The sequence below is a fragment of the Bos javanicus genome, chromosome 5 (assembly GCF_032452875.1).
Source record: "Bos javanicus breed banteng chromosome 5, ARS-OSU_banteng_1.0, whole genome shotgun sequence".
NCBI classification, from domain to species: domain Eukaryota; kingdom Metazoa; phylum Chordata; class Mammalia; order Artiodactyla; family Bovidae; genus Bos; species Bos javanicus.
The window spans coordinates 68,080,748-68,094,865 of record NC_083872.1 but is presented as its reverse complement, the minus strand read 5'-3'; the positions used below and the strand labels follow the sequence as shown (position 1 = coordinate 68,094,865).

Sequence of the window (14,118 nt, the reverse complement as noted above, 5' to 3'; positions counted from 1 at the left end):
GTCTTTCAAACAAACAAATCTTTAAGCTGACAAAGCAGAATAAATTCATTAACAGCCTGTGAACACTTGACAGTCAGGCACCACCTCTGCTTGTTAATGGGAAGGCAGTGGTTCTGGACTTGGCCCGCCCGGATTTTCAGTTCTGGCTCCACTATTTACTAGCTCTGTGATCTTAGGCAGTTCACTTAAGCAATCTGTGCCTCAGTTTCTCATCTCTAAAATGGGGATGGGAATAATAGTACCTACAGAAAGCTGTGTCAGGGTTAACAGATGATACATGTAAAGAACTTAAATGGGTCCTTGGCAGAGTTTGCTGTTATTGCTTTTGTTATTATTCCTCTGAGCTGAACTGGAGAAAGAAGCAGGGAGTGGGGGACAGCTGAGGGAAACAAGAAAGTCTTATTCATTATCTAAACTAAGGGGTGCAAGGATGGAAAGCAAGAGAGTTGGTAGCTGTTCTCCAGTGTCTCCATGGTAAAGAATCCACCTGCAGCGCAGGAGATGTGGGTTCAATTCCTGGGTCAGGAAGATCCCCTGGAGAAGGAAATGGCAACCCACTCTAGTATTCTTGCCTGGAAAATCCCACGGACAGGGGAGCCTGGCAGGCTACAGTCCGTGGGGTCGCAGAGAGTCAAACATGACTGAGCACGCATGCATGCTACACGGAAGCTCAGGGGAAGCCAGGATGAGCAGGGCTGGCTGGCTCCAGCATCGTTTAGCATCACCGCCTTGGCTTGGAAGCTGGCTTTCACCTGAGGGAGGTGGACGTGGGAAGAGGAGGAGCCACTGCTGAGAGCACAGCCAGGCCTGAGAGGTCACATGAAGATGCAGGCAGAGAGCATTTTCTTGTACCCAACTCAGCTGTCCGCAGCTGCAGCGCCTGTGTGGGCTGTGAGCCCTGCCCTCCCTCCCCATCATGGGGACGCTAAAACTCCCCTGGGTGAAGCTGACATTTCTGCTCCTCCGTCCCCACCCCTGCTGGCCAGGATATAGCGATCTAGCAGAGGAGAACTGCCCACCCGTGGCCAAGTATCTGACCCAAGTGCCCTTGCCTGCTAGGCAGCTGCAGCTGACGTGCCCCTCATGACAGGCTTCACAGAAGGTCAGAGAAGAGCCTCCGCCTTTCCTCTTTTCATGTTTCCTCACTGTATTACTCCAGACCCTAGCAGCAGCCCTAACTAACAAGGAGCTCCTTATATCAAAGGCTTTCTGGGGGCCAGATGCTGTGCTGAGGGCTTCATCAACATCTCATTGTTTTTCCCCAAGAGGTCTGTCTTGATGTTAGCACAGTTATGCTTCTGTGTAATACAGTTACTCTCCCTGCTTGGACAAAATAGAGTAAATTTTTTAAAAATTAATGAATTTTTGGCTGTGCTGAGTCTTCGTTGCTGCCCCAGGGATTTCTCTAGTTGTGGGGAGCAGGAGCTATTCTCTAGTTGCAACGTATGGGCTTCTAATTGCGGTGGCTTCTCTTGTTGCAGAGCACAGGCTCTAGGCACTTGGGCTTTAGTGGTTGTAGCACGTGGGCTCAGTATTGCGGCTCAAAGGCTCTAGAGCACAGCCTCAGTAGTTGGGGCGCATGGGCTTAGTTGCTCCAAGGCATGTGGGATCTTCCCGGATCAGGGATCGAACCTGTGTCCCCTGCATTGGCAGGTGGATTCTTAAATAGATTAAATCTTCATATACTTAAGAAACTTAATCCAGTCCAGTTTCTTTGCATAACTTGATTTCTAGATCCTAACAGGTCTTAATTTATTTGAAAAATATTAGTTTTGAAAATTAAAAGCAAGGCAGAAATTGTATGTCCCAAAGTGCTCTTAGAATATTAGGTAGGTGACTACCATTTTGGGTTGCTGCTAGTGTGTCACTTAATCACATCCTGCAAGTTGGTCCTCTCAAATTACTTCCTTTAGTCTTTGCTGATTCATAACTTAATTCTTCCTAGTAATTTCCAGAATCCAAGGTTTGGAGTCCATTACTAAGGGTAGAGTTATTTAGGATCAGTTGTGTTAGGTTTAAAATGAGCCAGGACCAAAGAAACTAGGTGGTGGGTGGGAGATATTGTGTGTGTGTGTGTGTGTGTGTGTGTGCATGCACTCACACAGCTGGACCCCCAGAGTGGTGGCTGTGACCTCTAAACAGGAACTGATCTTAAGGCGGTGCAGAAACTTCACAGATCACATAGCCTGACTTCTCTTTCTTCCCATCCAGTTCTTTGTAACATGATCAATTTTTGCATTTTGGAAAGTGAGAGTAGCGCTTTGGATCATACATAATATTTTTTATATAAAATCCTGAAAATGTGTAGGAGACACGTGGTGGTAAATATCATTACCTCTTTAGGGTTGAATATTTTGAGACTGCTCATCACACATATGGCCTTCCCAGGTGGCTCAGTGGTAAAGCGCCCGCCTGCCAATTCAAGAGACACAGGATACTTGAGTTCGATCCCTGGGTCGAGAAGATCCCCTGGAGAAGGGAATGGCAACCCACTCGAGCATTCTTGCCTGGAAAATCCTGTGGACAGAGGACCTTGGCGGGCAGTCCATGGAGTCACAAAGAGTCAGACAAGACTGAGTGGCTGAGCATGCACACACCATCCTACACCATCTGTATGTGTCATACAGCTGTGGGTAGCACTCCTTGTTCCCAACCCCTTCTGCTTCCCCAACCCATTAACATATACCTAATTTGAGCACATTTCTATGCTGTAGGTACCCAGCTTGAAACTGATATTCTCAATGAAGATGCAAATATCTTGGCCTTTTCACTTCTTGTAGACGTATTCATTGCTTCCATCAATGTAAAGCCATGTATACTTGTACTGGACGGAATTGAAGAATTGGCTGGTATATATGGGATTTCAGGAGAGAAGGTAATCTCTTTTCAAAATAATATCCGTTTTATTATTATTTAATAAAAAGAAAACCCCTTAATTAATTTTTTTGAACTTTTTATTTTGTATTGGGATATAGCCGATTAACAATGTTGTAATAATTTCAGGTGAACAGAGAAGGGACTCAGCCATACATATACATGGAGCCATTCTCCTCTAAACCCCCCTCTCCTCCAGGCTGCCACATAATATTGAGTGGAGTTCTATGTGCTATACAGTAGGTCCTTGTTGGAAAACGGCTTGATTTAGAATGTACACAATACCATTCCCTTGCATTGCATATCTATAGTTATAGGCAATGCTGCTTCTAGTTACTTCTGAATATTTTACGAAACAAATACATAACACAACGAGCCAGGCATTATTCTAGAAACTTTAGAGATATTTACATTGAATTCTCACAGCAATCCTTGATAGACTGGGATCATCATCCCTATTTATATAAATGGGATTGGACTTGGAGATATTAGACAACTTGCTGAAGGTCCTAAGGTGATGGTGGACTTGGAATTCAAGCATGGGAAGCCTGGTTCTAGAAACTGGCCATTACTGCTGCACAGTTCTGCCCTGCTAGTTTATACTTCAATCAGACATTTATCGGGCCCCTATTATATTCTTTAGCTTGTATATTTTGATTTGCCTTATCTATACTTAATTTTTCATATATCAAATTCTATCTGTTGTTTGCTATCTTTAGTTTTTCTTCTGTTTGACATGATATTGGATCAATGGCACCTCCAATGCTTTTTAGTATTAGTGAAGCATTTAGTATTTAGTGAAGTATTTAGTATTTGTGAAGCATTTTCTATAAAACTTATACATGCATAATTATAAATTGTGTAATTCATGTATATTTCTCATAGAACATATAAAAAAGAAGAAGAAAATAGAAAATTAAATATCCTCACAGCCTCACCATTGTTAAACCTTCTTTTTTCTATGGATAGCTGTATACACATACATATGGTTATATAAGTGAAGTTATATACCATATTATTTTGTAATCTGCTTTTTAATTCAGTACATGGTGACCACCATACATCCAACAAATAATTATTGACCGCTTACCATGGGAAAAGCACTGTAAGCAGACAGACATAGTCTAAGAAATAGAGCTTTCATTCTAGCAGGGAATGGCAGATATTAGTAATATCATCACATAAATAAATATAAAATTACATCTGTGCTAAGTGCTGGCAGGGATCAGTATGTAGTATTGTGAAGGCCTCTAACGAAAGCATTTGACCTTTGGAAAAGGCTTCCTGGAAGAGGGGAACAGGGAGAGCTCTTCAGGAGGAGGGACTGTCAGGCAATTCTCTAAGGCATCAATGCAGTGGTGAGGAGCCAGCCCCTGCAGCCAGACCCTTAGTTTGAATCCCAGCTCTGCTGCTTACCCTCGTAATGAATTTGATAAAATGTTTAGGCCCTCTGTGCTTCAGTTTCCTCTTCGGCCTTTCTGGAGGGTTGTTAGGGGGACTGAATGAGTTAATGAAATAAAATTATACCTAGGATTTAATTTATAGGGGGATAACTGAGTTGATGTCATGGAGAAACCAATGGCATTGAAAGAATTATTTATGATTTACAGTTTTGGAGAGAAGACATGCCTTGTCACGCAGGGCTCTGGGGGGAAATATTAGGGTGTCAGAAGGCAGAAGACAGGAGCCCGGGGCCAAAGCAATGACTGACACTAAAAAGCATTAGAGGTGCCATTGATCCAGTATCCCTTTAAACAGAAGAAAAACTAAAGATAGCAACCAATCAATGGGATTTGATATATGGAAAAATCAGTATAGATAAGGCAGATCAGAATATACAACAAAATTACTTTGGGGGTTTTCATGGGAAAGGCAAGGCAGGGCAGAGGACACAGTCTCGGATTGCTAGTTTGAATCATTCTAGTGGACTTTGGGGCATAGGGGCTTTCCCTCACTGTCTGGCACCTGACCCTTGGATGACTTAGGGCAGAGGAAGTACTGGCTTGGTGAGCAAGTTGAATAAGAAGGTGAGTCGGGGTGTGGTTGGTCATGGGTTGGCTTGTCTGCACACAGAAGGTATGTTTCATGCAGTCTGCCCACTGCTCCCAGGAATTGGCTGGCCTTGGGAGGAGCAATTTCCCTGGATCTGTAAGTTCCCCCGAGAGATGTGGAAACAACGTAAGCTACAGAAGATTTTAAAAATGTAAGTAACCAGTGCAGTTGGTCCACACTCAACACAGTGCCCGGCTCAGAGTAAGCAGTCAGGATATGAGAGCTGCTGCTGCTGCTAAGTCACTTCAGTCGTGTCCGACTCTGTGCGACCCCATAGACAGCAGCCCACCAGGCTCCCCCGACCCTGGGATTCTCCAGGCAAGAACACTGGAGTGGGTTGCCATTTCCTTCTCCAATGCATGAAAGTGAAAAGTGAAAGTGAAGTTGCTCAGTCGTGTCCGACTCTTAATGACCCCATGGACTGCAGCCCACCAGGCTCCTCCGTCCGTGGGATTTTCCAGGCAACAGTACTGGAGTGGGGTGCCATTGCCTTCTCCATGAGAGTTGCTATTATTAGGCAAAGAGGGATGGGAAAGGCTGTTTGTTAAAGGAATCAAGAAAGATTTTATTAGGTGTTCCTTTTATTCCAAATGAAACCATTTAATTTATGATAGTATTGCTACCCAAAGTGACAGCTCTTCAGCACAGGATAGTATCTTCTTTTTCAGTTGAATGTTTCAATTTGTACTCTGGCCATCACTGTAGGTCATTCTTCAGAAGTCTATGATTTTGTTAAAGTACTTACTTGTAGGAACCTCTTCAGAGTCTGCATTTGTACTGTCAAATCCCTAATGGAGAGGTGAATCTGTCAATATGGAGTGTGAATTGGTATTGTCTTAGCACCATATTGCTTGCTATCCAAGTTACTGTTAATAACTGGAACCTCAATCGTTATCCTATACTTTCTTACTATATTCCACTGAATCTATTAAAAATTTAAAAAATTGAAATATAGTTGATTTACAATGTGTTAGTTTCAGGTGTACAACAAAGTGATTCAGTTATACATATATATGTATATTCTTTTTTGCATCCTCTTCCATTTTAGGTTATTACAAGATATTGAGTATAGTTCCCTGTGCTATACAGTAGGTCCTTGTTAGTTATCCATTTTATATGTAGTGGTGTGTATATTTTAATCCCAAACTCCTAATTTATCCCTCCCTCCTTCCTCCTTGGTAACTGTAAGTATATTTTCTATATCTTGTCTGTTTCTGTTTTATAAATCAGTTTATTTGTTTCTTTTTTAAAATTCCAGTTATTAGTGATATCATATTTTGTTTCTTTTTCTCTCTGATTTACTTCACTTAGTATGACAGTCTCTAGGTCCATCCAGGTTGCTGCAAATGACTTTTTTTCACTCTGTCTATGAGTGACTAATATCCCATTGTACATATGTACCACATCTTCTTTATCCTTGTATTTGTTGATGGACTTTAGGTTGCTTCCATGTCTTGGCTATTGTAAATAGTGCTGCTGTGAACACTGGGGGGCGTATATCTTTTTGAATTATGTTTTTCTCTAGATATATGCTCAGTAGTGGGGGGGGCAGGATCATGTGGTAGCTCTATTTTTCGATTTTTAAAGAACCTCCATACTGTTCTCCATAGTGGAGAGGGGTTCCTCCAGCATAGGAGGGTTCCTTTTTCTCCACCACCTACACCAGCAAAGTAGTTTTAAAGTTGTGAAGTTTTCAACCGTCTTTGACTCTTTTCATCAGGTGAAAGATATCTCCTGGCTGCCAGGCTCACTGTCTCCTCACTGCAAGTTGATCGTGAGCACCGTCTCCTCCAGCCTGTCCTACAAGTCGCTGTGTGCCCGCCCTGACGTGAGGACAGTGGAGCTCGTCAGCGCAGTGGACAAAGAAGCCCAGCTACACATCTTTAGGGAGTATCTCTCTTTTACCAGTAGAGACCCCTTCCGACAGAGCAGATACAGCTTGAGGAAAAAGACGTACCTGAGTCCTTTAAAGCTCACAATCCTGGCAAATGAATACCAAGAATGCAGAATCTACCGAAACGAGTTCCAGTGCCTGAAGGAGTACTTGGGGGTGGCCTCGATTCAGGAGCTCTGGGCGTTGATTCTGAAACGCTGGGTTGAAGACTATAGTTGGACTTTGAAACAAAAAAAGGCAAATTCTGACACTGTGGCTTCAGGAGAAGGTAGGCATAAAGCAGTATTAACCACCTGGTCTGAGTCCACAGGGAGGAAGATCCCCCCCCACCCCCCCACCCCACACCTGCCTTCGTCTCCAGGGAGGAAGGTTGAGGGAGAGGATTGTCAGAGAAAGTACAGTTCGCCCAGTTTAATTTGAATTTCAGATAAACAACAAATAATCTTTTAGTATATCCCAGATATTGCATGGGAAATATACTAAAAATTATTTAAACTACAGATAAGTAACAAATAATCTTGTATATAAGTATATCCCAAATATTGCTTGGAATATACTTATGCCAAAAATGGATTTATTGTTTACCTGAATTCAGATGTAGCTAGAGGCTCTATATTTTTATTTGCTAAATCTGGCAGCCCCACCCAGGGAGCTCTGTGTGTTGATCATAAGGAGAAATACATTAAGCATAGATTTTAGTCACATTTCTCAGAGGTCTAAGAAATGAGCCTTTATAATTTCTGTGATTCAATTTAATCTCTCTTTTGAGTCTACAGTCCCACTGATGGCAGAATCTAGGTTAATTCTGGTTAAGCTCATCCGTTTACTGTATTTTCAGTCGATTCAGGATTTTTTCAGCCGTGTGAGGGTTTGTGTCCTCGCCGTGACCCCGCTGGGGTGAGCTCAGATCTGAAGGCCTTGGTGCTGGGTCACCTTGGTTGTCACCCGTCCCCGCTGTCTTCCACTGAGGTGGTCGTGGCTCCAGATGGTCCATGGACACTGACGTGCCCTGTTTTTGGCATCCTCGGGCATGCCTGTGTTCCCATCTGCTCTGGGGCGGTTCCATCTATGCCACCATCTGCTGTCACGTGCCCTCATCCTCACGGGCATCATCGGCTCACTCCTTCCCTCTGCTTAAGCCTCCAGTCTTGTGGGTATCTACGTGCCCGACAGAGAACGTGGTCGTGCATTGTGCCACTCAGAGGTCCGGGGCCTATAGGTCTCCCCCGGTGTCCCCATTAGCCATTTCTCCTCCCCACTTCTTCCTGTGGCACTGGGAAATCTGTAGAGCTTTTGGAAGCTCAGGTCCTCTCTCTCATCCAGTCTCAGATGCATCCAGAGGCCGGTCTGTCTCTGCTCCAAGCTGATTTTCTTCACAGGGAGGGCTCTGGCCCCTGTTCAGAAACCCACTTGAGCAACTTTATTGCTTTCTTTTCTCTCTTTCTTTTTTAAATCAATTTTTATTGGAGTATAGTTGCTTTACAATGTTGTGATAGTTTCTACTGTACAACAAAATGAATCAGCCATACATATATTCTCGCCCTTTTGGACTTTCTTCCCATTCAGGTCACCACAGAGCACTGAGTTCCCTGTGCCAAACAGTAGGTTCTCATTAGTCATCTATATATACATAGTATCAATAATTTATGTCAATCCCAAACTCCCACTTCCTCCCACCTACCTCCCTTTCCCTGTTGGCATCCACACATTTGTTCTCTATGACTGTGTGTCTGTTTTGCAAATTTTGCTGAACTTAGGAAGGTGTTAAAAGAGAGGCAGAGAGATCATCTAGAAAAATGGAATAGGTGATCTGTCTCTTTTTTAACACTTTTTTGAATTCAGCAAAATCTCTTTTCTTCCTGGGTGGGGAAAAAATGTCCTCTTTGCATCTTCCTGTAATTGTCTGAGGCTCTTTGTGGTTAAAAAAAAATTATTCCAAGAGTTGGCCAGGAATCTGTGGTTCAATATTCAACAATCAGGCTTTCAAAAACCCAAGTTTATTCTCACAAGCCATGGGCTCTACTGTGAGCCTCAAAAGTCTCTTGAAACTTGAGTTTTTCTCTCTTCATTTCTGCTGTGACAGCTGTCTTTTAAGTGAATTAGAAGGGAGCAGGGATGGGGAGGTGGAGCTCTGAGAGAGAAGCAGAAGATACTGGGAATGAAAGGCCCATTGTTTGTTGCTCCAGCATATTATCCCGTACCTCCCCCCACCCTTTTTTTTGCTCTAGAGCTTGCATTTCTGCAGAGAAAGTTAACTTCAAGTTTAGTGTGCCCTCCCTGACCCGCACAGAGGTGAAAACAAGGTCTCTGTCCCACAGGAAGAATCAGACAAAACTGCCCACAGCTGTGCCCTTGGCTAGACCCATGTCTCCAGGATTGTGCAGGAAAGCCCGGGTCCTCCCCACCCTGCACCCCATAGGGACTGTTCCTTTTATAGGCAATTTTCCTCCTCCCAGTGCTGTCTGCTAACCCGACTCAGGCCCGCCAAGTTCAACCACAGGTCCAGGAGAGCTTAGTTGAACTGGGGCAAACCTCAGAGGAAGCTTGTGCACATCGGTCTGAACAACTGCCTCTGCTGAAAGGATGCAGGCATCTGGGGCCTCATTCCCCAGTCCTAGCATAAGAAATCCATTTCGAATGGTAGACCTTGCTCTCATTTCTCTCTGTGGTCTTAAGGATCTCTTTAGAGTTGGTTGATCCAGTGGGAGATCCTACTACGGTGGAAACATCTAGGGGGTCAGGTGAGTAACAGGTGGCTGGCTTGTGTGGTGTGTATGAATTTGCAGTAGGCAGCAGCCAGACAGAAAAGCCTCTCATACCTGTACATGCAAATCTGATGTTGGAAATCTTTAAAGACTGCTCAGGGGAAATGCTAAGTGTCAGAACTGGCAAGCTTGCCACTTGGTAACCGTAGCTGACACGGATGGATTCGTTGTGACAATGTAGGTAATAATTCAATGGTCAAGAACGTGGATTCTGTAGCCACACCGTCTGCATTCAAATCCCAGTTCTGCACTGGTTTCTGTGTGACATGGGCTAAGTTACTTAACCTCTCTGGGCTTCATTTTTCTTATTTGTAAGATGGGGCAGTTATAGTATCTACCTAAAGGATGATGGAAAGAAATGAGTTGGTTGATCACACAACATGTAGAATGATGCCTGGCATGTGTGAGCCCTCCTTTGTCACCATCATCAGTGTGTTGTCTGCACAGGGTTGGACGGCTGGGTGTCTGACACCCTGTGTCTGCTGAGCATCTCGCATTGTGGGCTGGCCGAAGACGAGATATACCAGCTCTTGGACATGCTGGGCTACAAGGGGCATTACAAAGTGACCACGTTGCACTGGGCTGCCTTCCGCAATGCCACCAGACACTGGCTCCAGGAGAAGCCCAATGGCCTCCTGTACTTCCGGCACCAGTCCCTGCGAAGTGCCGTGGAACACAAGCTGCTGGGTAAGGCTCGAATCTGTGCAGACACCTGCTGGCTAAGGGGAGGTGAGAGTCGCATCCAAGGGAAAGTTATAGCTGGGATTTCTTGAGTAGAAATGAGTCTATAAATATGCATGAAAATGGTTGTATAAATTAAGATTTGTATGTGGCTGTAACAGAGACATGATTTCAATGGCTTAATATACCGGGGTTTATTCTCTCATTTGAAAGACTTCTGGAGGTCAGCAGTCCAAGCCTATGCTGTTGCTCTTCAGAGTCATCTGGAGCCCAGCTCCTTCCCTGTCCCTGATCTGTTACACTGGTTTACATTCTCAAGGTTACCTCATGTTCATGACTACTGGAAATAGTATGGCTGCTGGAGCTCCAGCCATCATATTTCAAACAATAGGAAGGACAGGGGCTGGTGTGGGAGAAGGGCTTGCGTTTCCTTTTAAGGAGTTTTCCTAGAAGTTTTCCACCAACATTTTCACTTAAGTCTCTTTGACCCGGGACTTCGTCATTTGGCCATAGCTAGTTACATGGAGTCGCAAAGAGTCGGACACAACTGAGCGACTAAGCACAGCACACAGTTACAAGGGAATTTGGGGACAGAGGTTTCAACTGGGTGTATTGCTCCCCTCAACCAAAGTGGGACTCTGTCACTAAGAAAGATGAGGGAAATGGATTTAGGGTGGAATTAGCAGTCTCTGCCTTTGTTCTGAAATAAAATTCTTATCCCCTCCTGAAAAGAACTGCAGATCTGAATCAGAGAAACAGCAGTCACAGAACCTTACCTGGAGTCAGAGCACTCTCTGAGCATCGCTCACACAGGGGACCTCACGTCTCAGGACTTTAAAACCCTTTAAATGACAGCCTCTGGCAAGATTCTAAGCTTAAATTTCCTTTCCAGTTTACTGTGTTCTCTCTTACTTTTTTTTTTTTTTTCAAAAAGCCCACATGAATCCTTTTTATTTTTCCCCTCCCACATTGACATCATTCCCACCATCTCTTAAGTTACATAAGGCAGAGAAGAGCAGGGTGAGGAATAAGGATGTTCTCGGATGTAGTGTCAGCTTTTCTATTCACTCCATTTTATGATGGTTTACAAGGCTCTCAATCTCTCCATCTGACCAAGAACAGTAACATTCTTGGAGGCCTAGGGACTGAAGGGGCATGGTGTTACTGGTAAAATTGTGGGTTCATGCTGTACTCCTCTGTAACATGAGCCCCAAATAAAGCACTGCTGGCACTGTTCACTGTGGTTAGAACTGCAAGTTTGCTTGCTTCAGAATCAGGCTGTGAATACTAGTTTTTGTTAGAAGCACCAGGAATTGTAGTTTCGATAATTCACTTCCATGCAGCCTTGGCATAAGAAGCAAGCCCATTCCTAAAGGATGAAAAATATCCCAAAGCCTGGAGCTACAGCATTTGTCTGCTGTGATATTTTGGTGAAGGGCTACGTTTTTACGTCTTTTGTCCAGATGTCATGTCAGTCATTTTGAGGCAAACTGGTCTCTTAGACACATATACCTGCAGGCTGCTTTTGTTTGAAATTAATACTCTGCCTCTTATTGAGTGGTGCTTGTGGCTAATTCTGCCCATGAGTTGTGAGTGCTGACTGGCCATGTTCAAGATGGCGACTGCTCCATCCATCCTGGGTTGAGGAGATCCACCTGGATTTGGGGTTCCAGCCAACATGCGGTGGACATGATTAACCTTTGCTGTTTTAAGCCACTGAGAATTGGGGGGATGTTCATCCACACAGTGAAATCTAGCCTTAGCTGTGTCGGACTCTTTGTGAACGCATGAACTATACAGACCACCAGGCTCCTCTGTCCATGGGATTTTCTGGGCAAGAATACTGGAACGGGTTGCCATTTCCTTCTCCAGGGGATCTTCTGGACCCAGCAGTCGAACCTGTGTCTCTTGGGTCTCCTGAACTGGCAGGCGGATTCTTTACCACTGTGCCACCTGGGGGGCCCGTAAGAGACAATGTAAGTGTCAGCCAGTTAGTCTGTCTATGAGAACTACACTGAACTTTGTAACACAGATGATCCCGTGGTCAAGCTATTCCTCACATCCCACATGTAATTGGAAGAGCACTGACATTAAGTCAGAAGGTTTGAATCCTTCTATATTTAGAAGTGTCAATGAAAAATTAATCAGTCGATCTAAGAAAGAATTGAAAAATTTTATTCAAGTCAAATTTGAGGATTAAAACCCGGAAAGAGCATCTCAGAAGACTCTGAGAACTGTTCCACCTGTTCAGTTCAGTTCAGTCACTCAGTCGTATCCGACTCTGTGACCCCATGGACTGCAGCACACCAGACTTCCCAGTCCGTCACCAGGCACAGTTATATAAGTTTTTTGAAACAGAGTGCTATACATCAAATGTGATTTTGATGTATAGCATCAAATACATAAAAATACATAAAAAATGTATTTTTTTATTAGAGTATAATTTCTTTACAATCTGAAGCTCCAATATTTTGGCCACTTGATGGGAGAAAGTGACTCATTGGAAAAGACCCTGATGCTGGAAAAGGTTGAAGGCAAGAGGAGAAGGGGATGTCAGAGGATGAGATGGTTGGATGGCATCACCAACTTATTGGACATGAGTTTGAGCAAGCTCAAGGAGGTGGTGAAGGAGAGGGAAGCCTGGCGTGCTGCAGTCCATGGGGCCATAAAGAGTCGGACATGACTGAACTGCTGTATAACAAAATGAATCAGCTATACATATACATATATCCCCTCCCTCTTGAACTTCCCTCCCACCCACCCCCATCCCACCTCTCTCGGTCATCACAGAGCACTGAGCTGAGCTCCCTGTGCTGTATAGCAGCTTCCCACTAGCTATCTATTTTACACATGGTAATGGGTATATGGGCTTCCCAGGATGGGCTTCCCAAGTGGCTCAGTTGTAGAAAAATCCACCTGCCAATGCTGGAGACTCAGGAGATGCAGGTTCAATCCTTGGGTCAGGCAGATCCTCTGGAGGAGTAAACGCCAATCTACTCTAGTATTCTTGTCTGTAAAGTCTCATGGACAGAGGAACCTGGCGGGCTTCAGTTGATAGGGTCACAAAGAATCGGGCACAACTGAGCGACTGAGCACAAGCATGACTGTAATATTAACATGTCAGTGCTACTCTCCCAATTTGTCCCACCATCCACTTCCTGCTCTGTGTCTACATGTCTGCTCTATACATCTGTATCTCTCTTCCTGCCCTGCAAACAGGTTCATCCGTACCATTTTTCTAGATTCTGCATATATGCGTAAATGGGTGCTGTGCTAAGTTGCTTCAGCCGTGTCCAACTCTTTGCAACCCTATGGACTATAGCCCATCAGGCTCTTCTGTCCGTGGGATTCTCCAGGCAAGAATATTGGAGTGGTATCAAAAGACATATTATTGACAGTTTACATAATCCAGATCTAAGCACCATTGTGGTGGGCCATGTGACCCCTTTACAAGATCAGGAAGGAATGTTATCTTTTAAGCAGCTGTCTTGTTGATGCCAGGAGAATGTTGAGCAGGTTTTCCTGCCGATGGGGGAGGTCTGGTTGGTGCATAATGCAGACACACTATGCACAGAGCAGGGAGAGAGGAGGCCTGAGGGTAGAGAACTTTTGTGTTTAAATTTTCCTTGTCTTGCCATAAAATATGAATTTTATTTCACCCAGATCATGTGCTGACCAGGGACAAGCCACTTGGTCTCTCTGATTTCAAACAGGTTTTGTTTATTATATGGGAACTGTATTAGCAAGGGTTGTCTCTCTCTCTTTTTTTTTTTTGCCATGCTTCACAGCATGCGGGATCTTCATTCCCTGACCATGGACCGAATCTGTGTGCCCTGGAGTGGAAGCACAGAG

At 44.3% G+C, this 14,118-nt stretch overlaps 1 protein-coding gene across 1 annotated transcript in view; it reads left to right on the top strand.

The window, feature by feature from the left end:
• Positions 1–14,118, top strand: part of LOC133248744 (putative tetratricopeptide repeat protein 41) — a 74,706-nt gene that overhangs the window by 10,374 nt on the left and 50,214 nt on the right. Inside the window, exons 4-6 of the mRNA XM_061419065.1 lie at positions 2,715–2,875; positions 6,647–7,088; positions 10,033–10,272. Coding sequence (XP_061275049.1) covers positions 2,715–2,875; positions 6,647–7,088; positions 10,033–10,272 — 843 coding nt within the window. The remainder of the gene's footprint in view (positions 1–2,714; positions 2,876–6,646; positions 7,089–10,032; positions 10,273–14,118) is intronic.